The 19,999-nt window shown below is 36.7% G+C and overlaps 1 protein-coding gene across 1 annotated transcript; it reads left to right on the forward strand.

Moving 5' to 3' along the window:
* The first annotated feature begins 4,634 nt into the window (after positions 1-4,634).
* Positions 4,635-17,445, forward strand: LOC104548830 (putative short-chain dehydrogenase/reductase family 42E member 2). The gene is made up of 11 exons (XM_010194958.1): positions 4,635-4,865; positions 7,400-7,495; positions 8,274-8,334; positions 10,289-10,407; positions 11,940-12,015; positions 12,894-12,976; positions 13,496-13,633; positions 14,667-14,732; positions 15,521-15,584; positions 15,930-16,003; positions 17,242-17,445. Exons 1-11 carry the CDS (start codon positions 4,635-4,637, stop codon positions 17,443-17,445), a joined length of 1,212 nt encoding a protein of 403 aa, XP_010193260.1.
* The last annotated feature ends 2,554 nt before the right edge of the window (positions 17,446-19,999 follow it).

Below are 19,999 nucleotides of genomic sequence, written 5' to 3' on the forward strand. Positions count from 1 at the left end.
TAGTGCATAGGACTGGGCATCTAGATGTGAATAAGTGCACAAGGAGGTATTCAAACACGTGATGAGTCTGGACAACTCTATTAATTCAGGGCTTAGAGACAGAATTTTTGATGAGTCAAATGAGGTATTTTTTATGCTACACTTATTTTGGCAAAATCCTATCCTTGAGATAGCTTTAAGAGAGAGCTTAGTCTCTTAAGCTTTTCTGCTATTCTTCCAGCCTTGAGCACTGCAGAACATCCCATCCTGCCTATGACTCAGGCCAAACATCTGGCCTTGTTTTAACTCTGTCATGCATGCTTTGCTTATGTCTCTGTTAAAGGCTCCTTTCTGCACAGAATCTTCCAGACAATTAAAAACCCTCGTTCAGGTTCCTCCTACCTCACAGCTGGAGCTGTGTTCTGAGCTCCTGGTCTGTGGCCTGAAGATGCAGACCTATGAAGTTACTGGAGCCTGCTGAATGAGAGGGGCAAAGCCCAAACTCCACCTAGCTGTATTCTAGGCCATGATCTCATCCCTCTCTGTGGTCCAGTGCCCATTCAGATTTATCAGAGGATCTATCAGCATGCGATTTGAAATCGGCCTCTGTAAGCTTACTAGATTCCTCTATGAAACAGTACATTTCAACATTGCTTTACAGTCTGGGTGTGAGTAACATTTTGGTAAGCCAACATAACATTTCAGAAATGAGGACTTTCTCTGTGTAAACAAACGGGCAGACTCTGACACCTTCCTCTTGTATTTCATACTGCATTTTTTGCAGTCACCTCCTCAAAGTAGTGGATGTTTTCTTTATTTCACTGTACCTACATGAACTGTGAGTGGTTATAGGAGAAAATCTAGGAAAGGACAGTATAGAGTTCTGATTCAAGACCAAAATCAAGCTTAAATCTTACTGTAGCAGCTTTTCTCATCATAACTGAAGCTTTTGGTTCTTTCTCAAAGACTTAGCAGGATGCAGAAAGTAAAACATGGCCACTCCTGTTCTTCATTAAAGATACAAGAATAAGAATAAAAGGAGAGGTACAAAATACCAGTTCGGAAGGCTCTTCTGACGTTTTTCCTCCTGGCTAAGGTGGAACCCAAAGCCAAGTTAAAATACTCCTTGTTGATTTTCAGTGGGCAATGAGGGGTTGATATGCTATGAACAAACTGACCAGCTGCTTTTGCCTGTGGAGGACATCTATAGCAATCTGGGGCTAGAATAGCCATTTTCTTTCTTGGATTAAATGGTAAAAGCTGTCAGTGCTGTGGACAGCTCAAAGGAAAGAATTGTGTATTCTTGAGGGTTTGTCAGTCTTCCAGCAATCCAAGAAGTGCAGATTGGCTTGACAGGTTCAAAGACTCTAGTTCTAATGCAGACTACAGGGACTTAAATACATGTTATGCTAAAATATATTTGCCTAGTTGTCAGTTTGAGTTCTTGTCAGCACATGAACATTAAATTGCATTTAAATTATAAAGTCACCTATGAACTTGAGCTATTTCTAACATGGCAACATTTAAAAGTGTAGTAATTTATATTTAGATTTGGGAATGTTTCTTTAGCATCTTAACTTCTGCTTTAAGACACACCTATTTAAAAATGTTGTCTTTGATTTCTTATTGTTTAATTTGCAAAAAGATATGTGTTTTAAAAGTGCTTTTAAAATCTTAGGATCAGAGAACTTCTATAATTATTAATAATTTAATTATTAATTTTAAATGCTTTATTCAGTAGTAAATCACCTTTTCCTGTTCTGTTGTGTACCAGTTAGATTGCTGTCTGTACTTCATCTTGGAAGCTGGAGAACAACCCTTGTGCCTACAGTTAAGCCTCTTTGCTAATACATAATTGGGTTGGGAATGAAGACACAAAGTTCCACATGAAAGTGCTGAGTACCACTGCCAAACAAATTTTTGTTTCTTCTCTTTATCCAAATTTAGATTCAAAATTGCAGGTAAAAGGAGAAAATATTTCCATTAACTCTGTTGCTACGTGAGAAATATCCTACCAAATTTTCACAGAATTTCACTTTTGACCATTGAAGTTAAGATTTTCTTTTCCTGTTGAGAACCCTCTCCTCTGTACTTCTTAAAAACAGAGATGTTTTAGTAATCAAATGCAATTTATCTACAGAATGATGGTATCAATAGTATTTTTGTATTGTCTAGTGTCTTATCAATACTTTTATCAGGTAACAGTAAGGGATACAATCCTATTTAGGTCTGATGTGGAGAAAATACTTCATTTTTTTCCTGAAAAGGAACGCAAGTTATGTACAAATTAAGCCCAGCCCTTTTTTGGCTCCTAGCCCAGCCACCAGCTACAAAGGAGCAGGAGCAGCAAAAGGACCTTGGTACACATGAACATCTCTGCCTGACAGTACCTGATGCCCTTGTGTTACCAATTGTCCAGCAAAGAGAAGTCTCATCATCTTACTTGGACAGGAAGGACTGGGAGAAAGCCAACTCCAGGATTCTACTAGGGGTACTTAATACTTTTTTAGCTATTTTTAAAAATCTGAAATGTTTAACTCAACTTTTTATGGGGAATAATTCTGCTTTTCTAATATTTGAAATGACAGTAGGAGAGCTAAGAGCAACTCACATAGCATGTACTCTGTAACATGTAAGTGTGCTCATCTTGCAGAATACATTAATAAATCAGGATAGCTCCTATGAAGTTAGAGAAACAAGGAAGTTACTGGTTCTGGAAATACGTATTTTCTTACAGGAATCTGTTTACATTCAAAATTTTATAATAGTTTTCTAATTCCATTAAGTAGATTCATATATTAATGCTATTGCTGCTTTTTAAGAAAGAGATTTCTAGCAAAATCTTCAAACTTTTTGATACAACCTCCAGCTTACTCAGAATAGAAGAAGATATTAATGACAAGTATTCAAATGTATGCCATTTTTCAAATGTGTCTTTTTGTGGTGTATGTGACAAGCTTGACCTTAGTTCTCCTTATAGTGTATAAAAAGGTGCTTTTTCACAGAAGACAAAGCAAAAGAATTTTATATGGCTTCAAACTACTGTGTAGCATAATCTAGAGATACAAATTTAGATTTCCTTGACTAAACAGAAGTGTACTTGTTTTACTTTTACTATATTAGTTCTAATTTAAGTTTTAGTTGGAAATGTGGATTATTTTTCATTTTGAAATGTCAGGATATTTTTCAGTATAAGGAGCTCGTATTTTTTTGCTGTGTTATGCCACTCAGTTCATTGAATTTAGTGAGCTGACATTGGTGTTGAAACAGTGTAACAGCATGGAGAACCTGGTACTCACTTTCCTGTTTCTGAAATCTAAAAAACAACGCATAAAATAAATTTTAAAATTTTGTTTGTGATATTTTAACTAGGCAACAGAAAAAGCAGTTCACAAGTTTTTGTACTGTGGGCTCTATTTTCTGTTGCTTTTCTAGTATTTTTTGTCATTCTGGAAGTGATGCATTTGCCAGTTACCAATCATGCCCAGTTTCTGCACAATCTCTGCTGAAACCTGGTGTAAATGACTGAGAGCAAACTATGCTGAGCTGTCTGTGCTCAGTTGGTGGAAGATGATGCACTCTCATGTGTGGAGATGTTGCTATGAAGACCCACTCCAACTATGAGAAAACCATAATAATCTTCAGAAATTGGGTCTATATTCCTCTGTTAGACTAGCATGCACCCAGTTTGGCTCCCACATTATGGGGACTTAATTCAGATGTATTTGTTCTGGATTTCTGTCTGGGAACATAAGAACCTAGATCCTCATATGCAAATACCATGCAAGGAATAGGGACAACATGGGCTGTGTATGTGGGAAAATTAATCAGACTATTTTTTCAGAGTATATTGTGATCTGGAATACCAGTCATTTTAATTGCAGGGAATATGAGTGAATTTCTAGAGAGAAGTTATTATTGTAGAACAAACTCATTTTTAATACAGAACAAAGTGTACAGATGGGTAGCTCCTGTGGAACTGCTGTCACAGAATGATACTCTAATCAGTTTTCCCAAGTAGATGAACCTGCAGGGCAGATGGCTTATCCCTTCAGTTCCTTGTCAGTTAGCTGTATGTGAATGCCCTAATGAGAACAGTATGGATAAAAGTTAGTAAGAACTGGACAGGAAACTAAATTTATTTAGTATGTAAACAGAAAAGTTCAAAATGGTAACAAATTTTTACCATTACTGAAGAACTGTCAGCCAAATGTGGATTTCAGAAGCAGAATCTAACCTTTCTTAGATTCTTTATCTATTTTTTCCCTGACTACTAGGCTGACACCTATTTGGTGTTAATACATCAGAATTCAGTGAGGTTTTGAGCATTCAGAAATGTAATCATACCTGTTAAAGTTAGGTAATTATAATGTCTCAGAAATCCTGTAATTTCTCTTCATTTCTATATGACATGAAACTTGCAGGTATGAGGAAAACTCTAAATCTTGGAATATAAAGGTATTCAGACTCATTACTCATTGTACATAGAAATACCATCATGGAAACTATTAATTTATGCATTTTAAACATGTTAAAGTAATAAAAATACATAAAAGAACATGAAAGGAGCACTGTAACATGAAATCTACTGAAATTACTCAGATCTTGTAGTATTATGCAGGAATTTTCAAGAGATCTTCTATCTTGCAGTCATGATGCAAGAAGGATCTACAGAAGAGCTCCAGAGCAGCCAGCCGTGTGAGAGCAAACTAAATGAGCATGCTGGTCTCCTAGTTAACAGAAGCAGAAAGACAATGGTGACAGGAGGGGGAGGCTACCTGGGATACAACCTGGGATGTGCTCTTGTTAGGTCAGGAATTGCTGTTGTTCTGTTTGATGTACGGAAACCGAAATGGGAAATCCCAAGTGGAGCAGATTTCTTCAAGGTATGTTGAAATTATGTATTTAACAGCAATGAAATAAAGTTGTACTACTTTTATATGTATTAGAAAGGTTTCCTCTTAGGATTTTTTATAAAAGCATTTACTGAAAAGCCCTTTAAGGGTAGTAAGAAGTCATGATAAAATGTCCTCATGTGCATACTAACTGATTAAGAGAGAGCAAACAGGAGTCCAAGTGGTCAGTTCTGGAGAGTCCTGTGTCGGGAGTGCCATTCAACACATTTGCAGCTCACCTAGGTGAAGGAGTGAACAATGAAGTGACAGAATTTACTGCTCAGGGAAATTATTTGGAGTAAAAAGGTGAGAGCAAGGCAAGGTGCTCACAAAGGTGTTCACAGATGTAAAATGACTGCTGAGAATGATTGATAAAACTAGGACTTTCCAGTCTGGAAAAGATATGACTTGGGAGCAGGAGAGCTCTACAGACTAGCACTGAAACAGATAGGGATTGACTGTTCACTGTCCTTTCAAGTATAAGAAGGAAAGGGCATCAGGTGAAGTGAGGAGGAGTCAATACAAATGAAAGAAGTTGTTTTTTCATGCAGTAGGTAAAACGCATGTACAAAGCCTCACCAAAAATTTACTTCCACTGGAGATTACTAAATAAGTAACTAAATTAGGCCCAAGAAATCTTCTGAATGAAAATACTTGGAGACTGGAAGAGTATTCTGGGTGAAAGTGTCACTTATGAAGCTTGCCCTGTTCCTGCTCTTCCCAGGGCACCGATTTATGAGCACTGATTCCTTTTGATTCTTAATAACTCAAGGAATTTATTATGTCTGCAAAAGAGGGGGAACCAAAGAGATCTCAAATACTTAATAGTTCACAGTCCCCCTACTCCCTGATGTGGGAGCACCAACTCTTCACAGCTGCTTCACCCTCTCAGGTTTGGGGGTCTGGGTGCATGGGGGACACTAGCACTGTCTGCACGCTCCTGTCATCTTGCACAAGTTCTAGCTAGACATGGTATCATTCGGCTGATCTTGTCTGAGCATTTAATGTCAGAACTCTTTGACACCACCACTAGAACTAGAAAGTTGATGGCAAAGCTGAAAGCGATGACAGGACCTTTGTCCCAGGGACTATTGAGGTGATGCCAGATTTTCTCTTTCTAGCTATATCACCATGTGAGACAAGTGGTAAGGAAAATGCAAGGAGTTGCATGGTACTGAGAATACTGAGATAAGCAACCTTTAGTCTAACCCAGGATGATTGTTCTTATGTTCAATTTCATAAATAGCTTTTACAGAATATGGAAAAGAGAAAGTATTATTGATGAGCCATTCAAAAACCATGATCTTGATTTGTTAATGGTATAAATCCATATAATTTGATTTAAACTGGTGGATTAATTTACATCTTTTAAAGGAGACTCAAGAGATCTGACAAACAAACTTCTGAGAACAGGTTTTTTTATAATTCAATTATAAAAGAATAAATATTATAAAATATTACCTAGAAAATTGAACTGTGGAGTCCTACTAAGTGAAGTAGTAAGTAATTTCAGAGATCTGAGCCTTGATCAGTGACTTGGAGATTGCTAATATTGTTTATACTGGTTAGCTATTTTAGCATTTGATTGAAGGTAGGAAGTGTAAATCACCCACAATTGTGACATACTTTGGCAACCTCAGAAGAAAAAACTTGAGGTTAAAGACTGATTTAGATTACCTCTTAATGTTACCACTAGCCTTTTTTGTGTGTGTGATTATTCTATTAATTTCATTACAGTAAGTTAAATAATATCTAATATTTTGAAATGTCAGAGTTCTGAAAATAAAGGTATTATGTTTTTCTTGACATGTATGTGGAGTATTATCCATAAAGTATTACCTGGTATGCAAAAATGCTATATAATATTCTAAGCACAGCATTTTATACTCAGTAGAGTGTGTGTGTATTTAGTACAGTACAGTGTTCAGTGTTTAATATAATGTGACTATAATATACTAATATATGCTAATACAATATTAAATGCATATAGCATGTACTCTTTTGTTTTAATCTTCTATGAAACTGTAATTAAATTTATCATTCAATTCACCTAAAATAAATCTTAAATGGACAAAGAGACATTCGTCCAGATTGCACAAGCCAGATCTTAAGGTACTAACAGAAAAGTAGTTCTCTTGTTTGGTGATGCCTTGGTAAACAGCTAAACCCTTCCTGCTGTGATTTACTGTCCATGGGGCTTGATTCACCAGCCCTCAAGCATATGCTGATCCCATTCAAGTCAAACAAGTTTTGCCAGCCTGGAGGCTGCAGGACTAACTGTGAAAATATGCATTATAATTGAAGCCAACAAGTCATATTTGTTTTGCAACAAAATACTGACAAAATTCTCAGTCATGGAGTTTTCACTACACTTAAAATGTTTTATTTAATGTGAGTTAAATATTATGAAAAGTAGATCTGAATTACTTTAGATTTTAATTAATAGCCACAGTTATTTAATACTAATTCTGTAGAGAATGTAATGAGCTCTAAAGTCCAAAATCCATTCTTCTCTCATTTTACAGGGTGATGTGAGGGATTGTGATGCAGTGTTCAAAGCATGTGAAGGAGTTGACTGTGTTTTTCATGTGGCAGCATGTGGAATGTCAGGATTAGAACAAGCAAGTACAGTTTTCCTAACATTTTCCTTCTTTGTTGTGAAAGCAAAAGTTAGTCTGCATGTAGAAAGAATGTAATTATGTGGTATATATGTCAGACAGAAGTCATATAGAGGTCAAGTCACCTATACAGGCAACAAGGGAGGTATTCCTTAATTAATTAATGTCAAAACTAATGTACTACACAGAATACTCTAGATCAAATGAGATCATAGATTTAAGATCTTGGCTAAGAAGAAATACCTTTTTTTTTTCCTCTAATCTGAAGTAGTGTGACAATATTGTTCTAGAACTAATGTTGATGTATCTTCTTATGAACTTGTAGTCATAACGAAACAGGCCAGCAACTTGGTATGGTTATGCTAAACAACAATGATATTCACAAAGGATGCTATCAAAAAACTCATGAAAATACTGATTTATTTCTAGGAACAGGCTAGATTGCCACTGGAACAAGAATTTGTGAAAAATTTCAGGGAGCATAACCCCTGTCTGTAATTCCTGTTCGTACATCATGGGTTATCTGGGCTGTGACAAAAAATTAAAGCATTATAATTTCCTTTCAGATGCATTTTATCTTTTATTTTTCAGCTTTATTCATCCACTGAACAAGAGAATAAAAATAAGAACTGCTAGGAATCACTGCATGCCAGAAGGGTAGAGAACTGTAACACCTACACCAGAAAAAGGCCACAGCTGTTCTAGATCTGGCAATTGTAACAATTGTATTGTGAAAGTGACTTACTCAATTAATTAGATGTTGTGCAAACTCTGTTTCTAGCTTCAAAAGAAAGACCAGATTGAATCCATAAATGTTGGAGGCACAAAAATAATAATTGATGGTATGTACCTAGATTTTCTTTCCTTGTCTGATCTGAGCCATTAATTTTAAAAACTTGTAATTTGGCAGTAAAATGAGGCTCTTCTCTTCCTCCTTTCAGAGTATGATGTAAAGCTAGGTGTGTAGGTCCCATTAAAACTAGTAGGTATCACAGAATATTAGGAGTTGGAAGGGACCTTGAAAGATCATCCAGTCCAACCCCCCTGCCAGAGCAGGATCACCCAGACCAGGTTGCAGAGGAACGCGTCCAGGCGGGTTTTGAATGTCTCCAGAGATGGAGACTCCACAACCTCTCTGGCAGCCTGGGCCAGTGCTCTCTAACCCTTACAGTAAAAAAGTTTTTCCTCATTCAGATTGAACCTCCTATGCTCCAGCTTGCACCCATTGCCCCTTGTCCTGGCATTGGCTGTCACTGAGAAGAGCCTGGCTCCTTCCTCCTGACACTCACCCTTTACAAATATGCCTCTGGTTTGAACTGGGCATAGGTTTTCAACCTGGACTTCATCCGTTGGCAGACCAACTTAAACTCTCCTCCGTGTACTGGCTATTTTTTCCCTTTACTCTATGTAATGGAGAATTATAGAATCATTTGGTTGGAAAAGTCCAAGGTCATCCAGTCCAACCATAACCTGTCCACTACTAAACCTCATCTACCCGTCTTTTAAATACCTCCAGGGATGGTGCCTCAGCCACTTTTCTGGGCAGCCTGTTCTAATGCCTGATAACCCTTTCAGTGTTATCCTCTTTCTTCACAGAAATAACATAGATATTGTACTGCTTGTTATGTTGTAAACATTTGGTGATGGGAGCCATAGATGTGTTAAGTATATTTAGCTATTATTTTATCATGTTAATATAGAAAATCTTCTATCTGTCCATCTCTTTAAATGTGATCCCTTTTTATTATATACTAATTTTTAACTACTGTCTCTGGAAAACATTAGTAGATTTCTTTCTGTATATTCAATTCCAGAAAGAACATTTCAAAGTGTATTGTAAATACCAAAGATACTTTCTCTTTGCTTTTCCCTCAAACCAAATGGGAAAAAAAGTCAAAAAACAAAATGGCAGAAGCAGTTTTAATTTAGACCCATTTTCATGATGCCTGTCGTTATTACTGAAAAAAGCAAGACTAATTAGAGTGAAATGGTAGGCAAGTAAAACCCTAAATGAGTTAGAGGGAAGATGTTACTACATATTCCCTTCTTTCCTCAGCCTCTGAACCCACAGGAATATGTCATGTCAGATTTCCATAGGCTCCCAAAAAAGCAAGAATCTGGGAGGACCATGAACCTCTTAATCTACATTTTAATAATAGATTTTATTATTGTATGTTGTTCTAAATACTCACAACACAGTAATTACATTCATTATTTTTAGAATGAGCCAATGAACCAACCGGTCTGACTGCTCTGTATAATTTAAAAATTCCTGACTTTGAATATTAATTCACTTAAATGTTAGAAGTATTGTTAAATCAAAAGGAACTTTATGTTATTCAAGTTTGCAGTGAAATATGTGCAGCAGAATTTAAACATCATATCTAAGCATCTGACTGGAATCCATAATTAAGACATTGTTTGTTTAATTTGTATTTAAGGTACTCTTGATTATACACTAGCAGCATATGTTTCCTGCTACCATGTCAGTTGTCACTTATGATTTAGATAATTCCTCTGTCCAACTGGTGACTACAATCCAGTGGTGATGTGATAGTTGCAGGTACCTAACCATAAAGTGTTTGGCACCACAGTACAGAATATTTACATAACATATAGTTGGAATGAAAAATTCCAGCTGAAAGAAAGATAATAGTATGATAAATGATAAGTTAATATTAAAATTAAAATGTTACTTTTTCTATAAATGTTTGTTTTCAAAAAGTGAAGCTGCCTGTTCAGATGTTGTTTCTCTTTATTTTTGTTTTAAATCATTTGTTTTGGATACCATTGTAGTCTGCAAACAAAGAAATATCCCTAGACTGATATATACCAGTACAGTGAATGTGGTATTTGGAGGGAATCCTATCGAAGAAGGAGATGAAGAAACAGTGCCATATTTTCCACTGGAAAAGGTACTTTATTCATGTGATGGCATGGCATTTACTGTGCTCTAAAGGACAGGTTATGTGAAGGCTGTTCTGTGAGCAGAAGCTATTTCACTATAGATCACATCAAATTCTATGAAATTATTTTTGATTACTAAAAATAGACCCATGATCAATGAAGAAGTACTCAAATCACAGTGGCTTTAATCTGCCATAACTAGACAGAGTTGAGATTATAAAATGTCTAGAAATTACTAAGAAAAGTAGAATGTGACATTTAACAAGAATATTTTAAGAGGAAGGGCTTTTGAGGTCCATCCACTATGTAAATACTGAATATTATGGCCCCTGAGAGCCTTTGTATTGAAGAATATTGTTAAATACAAAATTCTACATCTTTATTCATACCTATTTTTCCTTCTTCGAAGTTCTCTAATCTTGCTTTCTTGCTGCAGGCCAGGTAGTAGTTACAGTCACCTCAGGGCTGCTCTGAAATACCGTCTCTTTCTTTGCTATGATAATTCAGGAAATATTTTCAAGCTGAAATCAGAAGCTCAATGCATTCTGGCCACTCTTCCCATTTGTTCTTTCCTGCTGCCAGCACACTGCCTGCAGTTAAAAGCTGTAATTTTAGACTGTACAACCTGTGTCCAGGAATCCTAACTAGGACAGGCTCATTCTCTTGTTCGTGCCTCCTGAGATGCTTAGTTGGATCTGTCAGTTTGTGCACAGCCTGCACAGCACCTCAGACTTCTGAGAGGGCATTTCAGGAATTTGCATTTAGTTGCATGTGTCAAGCCCTAATCATACGTTTTCTCTAATAGTGATCGCGTAATAGCAAGCAGCAGAGGTAGGTGGGGCATGGAGGGAGGTGGAGCAGGTGGATTAAGCCACCTGAGCGTGGAAAAATTTTTGGTGGTGTGATTTTTAGGTGTATAGTTCAGTATAAAGCATGGCAATACAAAATTCAGCAGATATCTAAATAACCTTGTGTGGATAAGTAATCACTAAACCATCATGTGCGAACTGTGTCCAGAATCCTATTGTTTGTACTTGGCTGCAATTTTTAAAGTTAATAGTAAAAGATAGAGTTGGGAAAGGATTATTTATAACTTCCCAGATAGTTTCAGTAAGAAACTGAAACATTTTCAGGAAAGTCTGATTTTTAGTTTAATATTGAATTTACTGTTTTAAAAAACTTTTCCCAATTCAAAATTGATGGGTTTTTTTCAAAATAAAATTATCTGACCAGCACAACACACTTGACTTGATACCGGTTTTTTCAGTACATCCTGCACAAAAAGTAAGTTAAGTAAATAATAATGGACTTAAATTCACTCTGAAGCTAAACATGTGCAACTAAAATGTAAGTCTGATAAGTTTCTTTGTCATAAACAAAATATATATTTGCTATATCTTGTTATTTCTAGTTTGGTTTTACTCAGCTGATGTCTACAAGCTGGCTAGATTTAAGTGTTATCAGACATAAACAGTAAGTTTGCCTTTACAGATGCAATAATGTGACTAAAACGTTTATCATATTCTGCCTTTCTTTATAGCAATTTAATCATTATTCTAGAACAAAGACAATTGCAGACCAAATGGTTCTTGCTGCTAATGGAACTTTACTCAAAGGTACATATGAAAAAGTTGGAGTTTTCTTATCATTAGTAGTGTTAATGAGTATTCCATTCTCTGGTTACTCATTTGTCAATAAATAGTATACTTCAAATTAACTGAAATAAGGAATTTTGTTGTTTGTTTCTACTCCTCCCTTCGAGTAGATGATTAATTTTTTTCTGTGTATACCCAGATATGAGATTATATGCAAGCAATAGATGGGAGAATTCAGAAAATTTAACCTTACTTCTTCCAATAATCTTAAAATTTTTACTAATTTTACAATAGATTGAGAATTTTGGCTCTTATTCCCCATTCAGTCTATCACTTTGAGCTTCTCTGATTATACCAGTCTCTAAGCACTGTCCAATGGGTCATTCTTATAATCCCCATAGACTTGCAAGTGTTTTGCAAGAATAATTCCAGTTTATTAAACAGACTTGCAATATCAGGGTCACTTTGACTTCTAAACTCACATGTGCATGAATAGCTGTGGCTGAAAATCTATCTGTACGTGGCAAGAGAAATACTTTTCTTTGCTTTTACGTGCATATTTTGCTATTCCTACTGATTTTGTAGCTCTGAATATATTGTATGTGTCTACAATGATGGACAAATATGTGAGTCTTATATCTATAATTAACAGCAAAAATCAGTGGAGCAGGAGACATATGTATAGGAAAGTTTCATTCACCCTGTCCCTGTTCAAACTCTTCTGCAGTCAGAGGAATTCAGTTTTCAGGGTGCTAATTAAAAGAAGTTACTAGGAGGCTGTATCACATAGAATGGTCAGACTGATCCTTTACTTTTAGAGTGTAAAATTCAGACAGTCTATGTCAGCCATATGTTGATATAACAGCTCTTTGAAAATCATATTTTGTTCTCTCTCCAAGGAGGGGATAAGCTCCATACTTGTGTGCTTCGTCCACCAGGCATATATGGACCAGAAGAGCAGCACCACCTGCCACGAGTAGCCGTATGTGTTATGTAGTCAGCTCTGGAGGACACTACAAGTAGTTGTAAGAGCATAACATAAGTGGAAGTATTTTGATTACAATTCTTAACAATTCCTCCAGGAAAGCTTGGTAACAGGTCATATGGTGCAAGATAACAAATACCATGATATGAACACTGCAGAAATGGCAAGGATCAAGCTGTACTTTTAAGTGAAAAGGAAAAAATGTAAGGCTGAATTGCTGTGGTAGAAGAACTAGGTTTGCATCCCTGATTGTTTAATGGAATTACTGTATTTTAAATATGCACTTTAATTTCAGCCAAACACTGTAACATCACCGTATTTTACCACTGCGTATCAGTGCAGCAGTCCTTGATTTATCAAACCACCAGCTAGTTTTTTGCTTGTGACACATTTCTTGTGCTGTAATTGTACACACAAATACAGCAAATTCTCAGTACTCAGACTGAGCCAAAATGAATACATCTTACTGCATAATAAAGGAATAATGTGGTTAGTTCATGTTTTCTGTTTCTACAGGTAAATATCGAGCGGAGATTCTTTAACTTCAAGTTTGGGAATCACAAAGTTCAAATGAACTGGGTTCACATAGGAAATCTAGTCCAAGCTCACTTACTAGCTGCTGAGGCTCTCACCTCTGAGAAAGGTTATGTAGCTGTAAGTAAACAATATAGACATTGTGTCCTGGTAGCTTTAACTCTCAAATAGGTTTCATTTTTGATGCTTTGAGATCAAAGCATGTGGCCTTTTGGAGAACCTAAATTCTCAAAAACGGTGTATAGTTCCACAAACACATGGACAGTGCAAATGCAAATATAGTGTGATAATGTTTTGGTGCTGTGTTTTTCTGTTTTGGAAAATATATAGTTCCCTGTTTGACTGGGGGAAACAGTGTTTTTAACTAGGTTAATACTTCCACCATCATACAAATCTATATATTTTGTTATTCTTTTGAAAATAGATTTTGATTCTAGATGCACAAAATGTAGAGCAACCATTCTGAGGCACTGCAGTTTCATTTTCAGGGTTGAAAATTCCAAAAAGATATGTACAAAATTAATGAACAATTTCAAAAGGTTTTTCTTTTTCTTCTACTGGTCACAATTGCAACAACAATCTGAGAACCATGAAGCATTAGAAAACTGATAGTGTGTGCAGCAGCTGCTACATTCACAGCTCCCAAAGGCTCCAGCTTCATTTATAGGCTGAAGACAATAGAATGGAAGCCAAAAGTGGATCCGGATACTGACATGTCTTACAGAACATGTGTCTTGAATTTGTTTTAATTGGAAAACTAGCCAGAGTTGGAATTTGACCTCAAAAAGCTGTGTTCATTAAATGCTGTCAGTGTTGCCACTTCTGTTGGACTTACGAAGATAATTCTGACCCCTACACATCAGTAAGAACTTAATGCTCTGTTGAGTTATTACATAGTGAAATGAAGCTCTGATCTGCATTACACTATGGTTAATCATGATTAGCTCTGCTACCACCGTGGGATTACCCAAAAGTATAAGACATGTTTGAGATCACAGTGAAGCCAAATGAAGGTAGTTTGCTGGGCTGATTTATGTACATTCACCGTATGCATGCTTATTCACAAAATCAAGAAACATAGGTATGACAGAGAAAGAAAATGCCATCCTATGTATATTGTTTTTCTAATTGTTTTTCTCTGCTTCTTTAACAGAGTGGTCAGGCGTATTATATACATGATGGTGAAAACGTCATATTTTCTGAATGGATAGTCCCTTTAGTATGTATTGCACACACGTTTAGCTCTAAGGCATAGTATGGGCCCTAATCATATTGTTAATTAAAAGACCATACTAATTTAAGTTCAGTGCACGTGAATTACTTAACATTAAAGTCAGTCCTGTTCTCCCTGCATATCCCGATGTTCTACTGGCTTTAAGGGTAGTTTTGGATGTGCATACCTGTGGAGTTTGGCTCTTACTGTTTTGAGATAATTTAGCCGAGAGGTATAGAGCGTGCTGCAGAACAGTAGCATTTCCATAAAGCAAGCTCACAGAGCACAGAAAGTTCTACTATTAGTATCTGCCAGGCCTTTTATAACCATTCTTTATTTCTCTGTTCTACTATCAACTGCAGCACAGAAGGGAAGGCCATTTAGAATCATATATTAAAAGCTAAAGAGTGGCAACGATACATTTGCATAAGCATCAGGCTGGGATTTTAGAAGCATGCTAAAGTTTTGATCCTGCAATGCCAACACAGAAGAGTCTTCCTGGAAAACTTTTGCAGTAGAATGATGGGGCTGTATCTAAATGTAGTGAAGTATTCCAGAATCAGTCACTTGCCCCTTGGAAATAGCATTGCTTCTCCTTTACTATGCAATTGCAGTTGAAGGGTGGGAGGTGGTAACTGAAGAATGAGTAGTGGGTTCAGTTGCGTTTCTTTCTACCAGTACTGGTACATCAGATACGTGTTTTATCAACATGAATTTTTCCTTTTTCATGCTTCATTGACACTCTCAATTTGGTACAAATTCTCTGTTATTGTTTCCTTTTATACACCTTCTAGTTTGAAAAATTAGGCTACAGGAAACCCTGGATATGTATTCCTGTTCTCCTGGTTCATATAGCAGGTAAAAATAATAAAATACATACTTAATTATTGTGCTATTTATTTTTTAATTTGTTTTATTATTCCTATAAAGCTACATATTGTTTTTGTAAAATCCAGGGACCAAATTGTAGGAATTATATAACTTAACATTATTCTAATTAACAATAATTGCTTATGCTGTTTGGCATTAATTATACCAGTAAAGTTTAAAGGCTGTTCATAAACTGAGCCCATCATGTACTTTATATAAACACTGCCTTCTACTGCCTTAATTGCATTCTCTGATATCAGTAATAGTTACAGGATGTGCAATGTCAGTTTATTGTTATCCAGCTGTCTCATTAAGTAAATTTCTGTTTCACAGCCACTGTGATGGAATATCTGCACCTGATACTAAAGCCAGTTTTTAGCTTTACACCTTTCTTGACAAGGAATGAGGTAAATATATAAAAAGAAAGAATGTTTCTATGTTTCTAACCAAAATTCTTGTGAAATACATGATACACCCTTTGGATGCAGACAGGATTGTCTGCATTAGAGCTGTTTTTTTGGTCAGGGCATAGTTCTTTCAAGGCTTACACCATCATTTTGTAGCCTGATTTTTTCATGCCGTCCTGGCCACGCCTTATAAAATCATCAGAAATTAATCCTTACTTGAAGACTCGATGATACAGAGAAACATCCTAGAGCTGCAAGACAGAGCAACTGACATGGAGCTAACATCAAGAGGAAAACAAGCACTGTATTGTCATTTCCAGTAAGCAGTCCTGTGCTGTGGAACTACTTGATAAAGGAAGGTGCTGCAAGAGTACAGCATAAGAGTCTCAGGTCAAAGTGGTAGCAGTTATCATAATACCAGGCTAGCCAATAATTAGAAAGTCCAATAAAAATAACTCTAAATTGGAATGAAAAGTCAATTTTCTGGGGAAAAACGAAACAAAACAAAAAACTTCTGGGCACTCATTTATATTCATTTTGTTCTGACTTACATTTTTGAACAATATTATGTTTTATAAGCCAAAATGCTTTAGCTAATCCATCGTCTAGTCTCTTACTGTAACATGTAACATAATAGGACACTGAAGGGACTGGATGGACTTCATTAACTTCTGCTGTAGCTTTTCAGTTATTCTACAACTTATCTGTGTATCTATTTTTATACATCTACATTTGTTCTACATCTGAAGCAGAAATCATTGCGACTAAGCAACTTAAGCACTTTCACAGGTACCATGTGTTCAGAGGTGGAGGATATTACTCTCCAAAAGTGCATGGTTGCCACTCCTTAGATATGCATTTCGGCGAAGTTGAGAAGCCACCCCCCTCTCCTCCAATACTCTCATTCAGTTCCATTGGGCTTTTCTCTGTGCAGAAGAGCCAGCTTGAGGGCAGTGTGCTGATCTGTTCCACTGGGATTTGCTTTGCTCTGTGTGGCACAGTCACAAGTGAGAAATCAGTGTCATAAACTCCTGCTGCACCCAGTCCACCAAGCTTTGGCTACATCAACTCAATTCCGGTAGCTCTGGATAGAAGCTGACTCCAAAACGTGTACATTTTTGCATGTCTATCTTTATTCGTGTTTTTAATTCCATTGTAATATAATTGTTGAAATATTTTCATCCAAGCTCTAGAAAATCAGATAAAGTCACTTCCATAACTGTCCTTTTGGATTTTAGGTGTGGAATGTTACTGTAACTCACACTTTCCGAATAGACAAGGCACGAAATCAACTTGGTTACAAGCCCAAGAAATTCTCACTTGCTGATTCTGTGGACCATTATCTTAAAACAAGACCTACTTGCCAAGAAGATCACACATTCTTTAAAATGGTGCTTACTTTTGGCATTTTGTTAAGTTTGATCATTCTTTCTTTCTTCTAAAATTTGAATAACTACCCACCTGTTCCAGAAAACCTGATTTTTGTTTGAGTATTAAGTAGATTCCTCAGTCACTATGGACTTTATTATTATTATTATTATTACTACTACTACTACTACTACTACTACTACTACTACTACTACTACATATCTCATTAAAAAAAAAATCCCAAACCAAACAACAACAACAAAAACCAAACCACAGAAGTGAAAGTGCAGTACACATCAGGAAATGTTCCCAAAGGACAATGCGGTGTCATCAAAACAAAGGAGTTCACCTCTAACGCGTGCAGGAATAGTTTAGTGAATCTTCATTAATGGATTGCTTCATGCTGAGAGTTATTTTCTAAAGCTGAAAATTCAGGAGGACAAGAAATTGGAAGAAGAGGAACCATGGTAGGACAGCAGTGCTGTAACATGTCCAGTAGCTCCAATGAAGAAAACGTTGACTAAACAATTCCTCTGAGGAAGCTGCTGCTGCAGCTACTGTATGTTAGTATAAGGAATCATGAAGACCTGGGAAATAGTACAAAAAAAATATGAAAAGTAAATATTAATAAATAACAGGTGGTGAGAGGGCTGAAAGTCATATTTATGTAAAATAGTTTTTTTGTTCAAAAGCTTTGTAAAAATGTAATAACATTATATATGTTTGTAAATCAAATAATATCTTTTTAATGCGACAATAAATAATAATTTAACCAAATACTGTCTTCAAGGAGCCTGTGGGAAGGGGAACAGAGGGCTCATAAGACCTTAAGGTTCAGCAAGCTGTTTCTGCTACCTTGCCATGCAAATGAAGCCAAGCCATGCTATCCGTACTCCTATACCAGTGCTGGCATGCTCAGTTCATTCAAGGAATTGCCATTTCAGGGTGAGCAGGCAAGCCAAGCTAAGATCCAACTGAGGATCCAACCTCTCTCTTTTCCCCCTTAAGACTTACGGTAGTTGTTGCTTGGGTGGATTGTACTACATGAGCTGCACACGCTACAGTTGTACTACATGTATATATACCATGTGAAGCCCAGACAAAGTTTCATAAGGTTACCTGTTGCAAGGATTTTCTCAGGGATGAGCTTTGCTCTCACCAGGGAGCAGCTGCTCCTCCCTTGCACCTCACACGGATCAGGAGAGCTGAACTTGCCAGGGTGGGTCACAGAAGAGAGTGACGGAGAAGCTCTGCTATCTGATGATCTCCACTCTGTATTTATCTTGCCTTTGTGTTAGCATTTTACAGGATTTTTATGATCAGTAAGTTTATGGAGACTCTGTCATTGTATCTTTAAATTTTCAGGGTAGACAGGATTGCTGACAGCAACCCTATAAGGATAAAATATTATAGGTAAAACACAATACACAGTGACAGGAAAATGTGTGAGCAACCACAATTACTACTGCAGCTTCTGTAAGCAAAGATTTGTTTTACTCTAGGTTTTTTTTTTCCTTAAACAAATAGTTCTGTGCGCAGTGAAAGCAGTAAAGCCTGCTCTCATACGGATTTGCATTTGGAGATTGTCCTTGAGCTCAAACAGAGTTCACACTGTACATTTTCCCTTAGCTGGAGCACTGCTCAGCCCTCGCTCCTATTCCTGACTACCTGTTTTCAGGAAATGTAAAGAAACTCAGTATATATGGGATTTTTATCCAAACTTGATTAGAACCAGTTAAGTTCACAATGTATTAATATAGAGGTGCAGCTCACTGACGGATAGGCAAGCACTGCAGGAGATAATGTATAAGCCTTTTTTTCCCTAGAAATGCAGAATAGAAAATCACAAGTGTAAAGTTACTTCCCAGCATGAGCATTTTAACTGTATGCAAACTTCAATTTGCTTTTAAATGCATTATTTATGAATCTTTCATATACTGCTTTTATTAGCCTAATAGCTCAGGACTGCATCCTGGACTACAGCAGCGCTTTTCAGAAGGGACGCTTGGGCAGTTATCTGCAGCCTAGTGAGAAGTGCAGGCTGTGGCCTTGTTTTGGATATTCCTCAGAAAGGACTGATCCAGGAATGCTCTGGCTTTGTGGTTGAAAGCCCCGTGGAGTCCCACCCTTCCAGTCCTGTAATGCCAAACCTCTGATTTGTTATTTCAGGTAAGATGCTTTTTACCTTACTGTTATAACACTACTGATTAATGCTAACAGGCTTCGTTCAATTGATTTATCATTATTGCAAATCCAGTATTTGATGTTTTAAGACAACTGTTAGTATCAGTTTGAAATAGCTAGCAGTCTCATTTCTGTCAGTCTTTACTGAGTCTTAGTTTAAGCTAGCTGCTGTGCAAACTGCTAACGTAATTGTAAGTGTGTCTTTAAATGATTAAATTTTAATATGAACATTCAGACACAGCCCAGCTATAACGGAAAAGCTAAACGTGTTCACAGTTTAATTTTAGCCTGACATGGGTAACTCCGAAATTCTGCAGCTTCTGACCCTTTTCACATCCTTCCAGGTATGAGGGAGCCAGCCAGAGACCCACTGTCAGCTCGGGAGGGCAGGGACCTTAGAGCCTGTTTGTTTATGATTGTGTTCCCTCTTTGAGGATTCCTGCT

The sequence above is a fragment of the Mesitornis unicolor genome, unplaced genomic scaffold (assembly GCF_000695765.1).
Source record: "Mesitornis unicolor isolate BGI_N332 unplaced genomic scaffold, ASM69576v1 scaffold36051, whole genome shotgun sequence".
Classification (NCBI taxonomy): Eukaryota; Metazoa; Chordata; class Aves; order Mesitornithiformes; family Mesitornithidae; genus Mesitornis; species Mesitornis unicolor.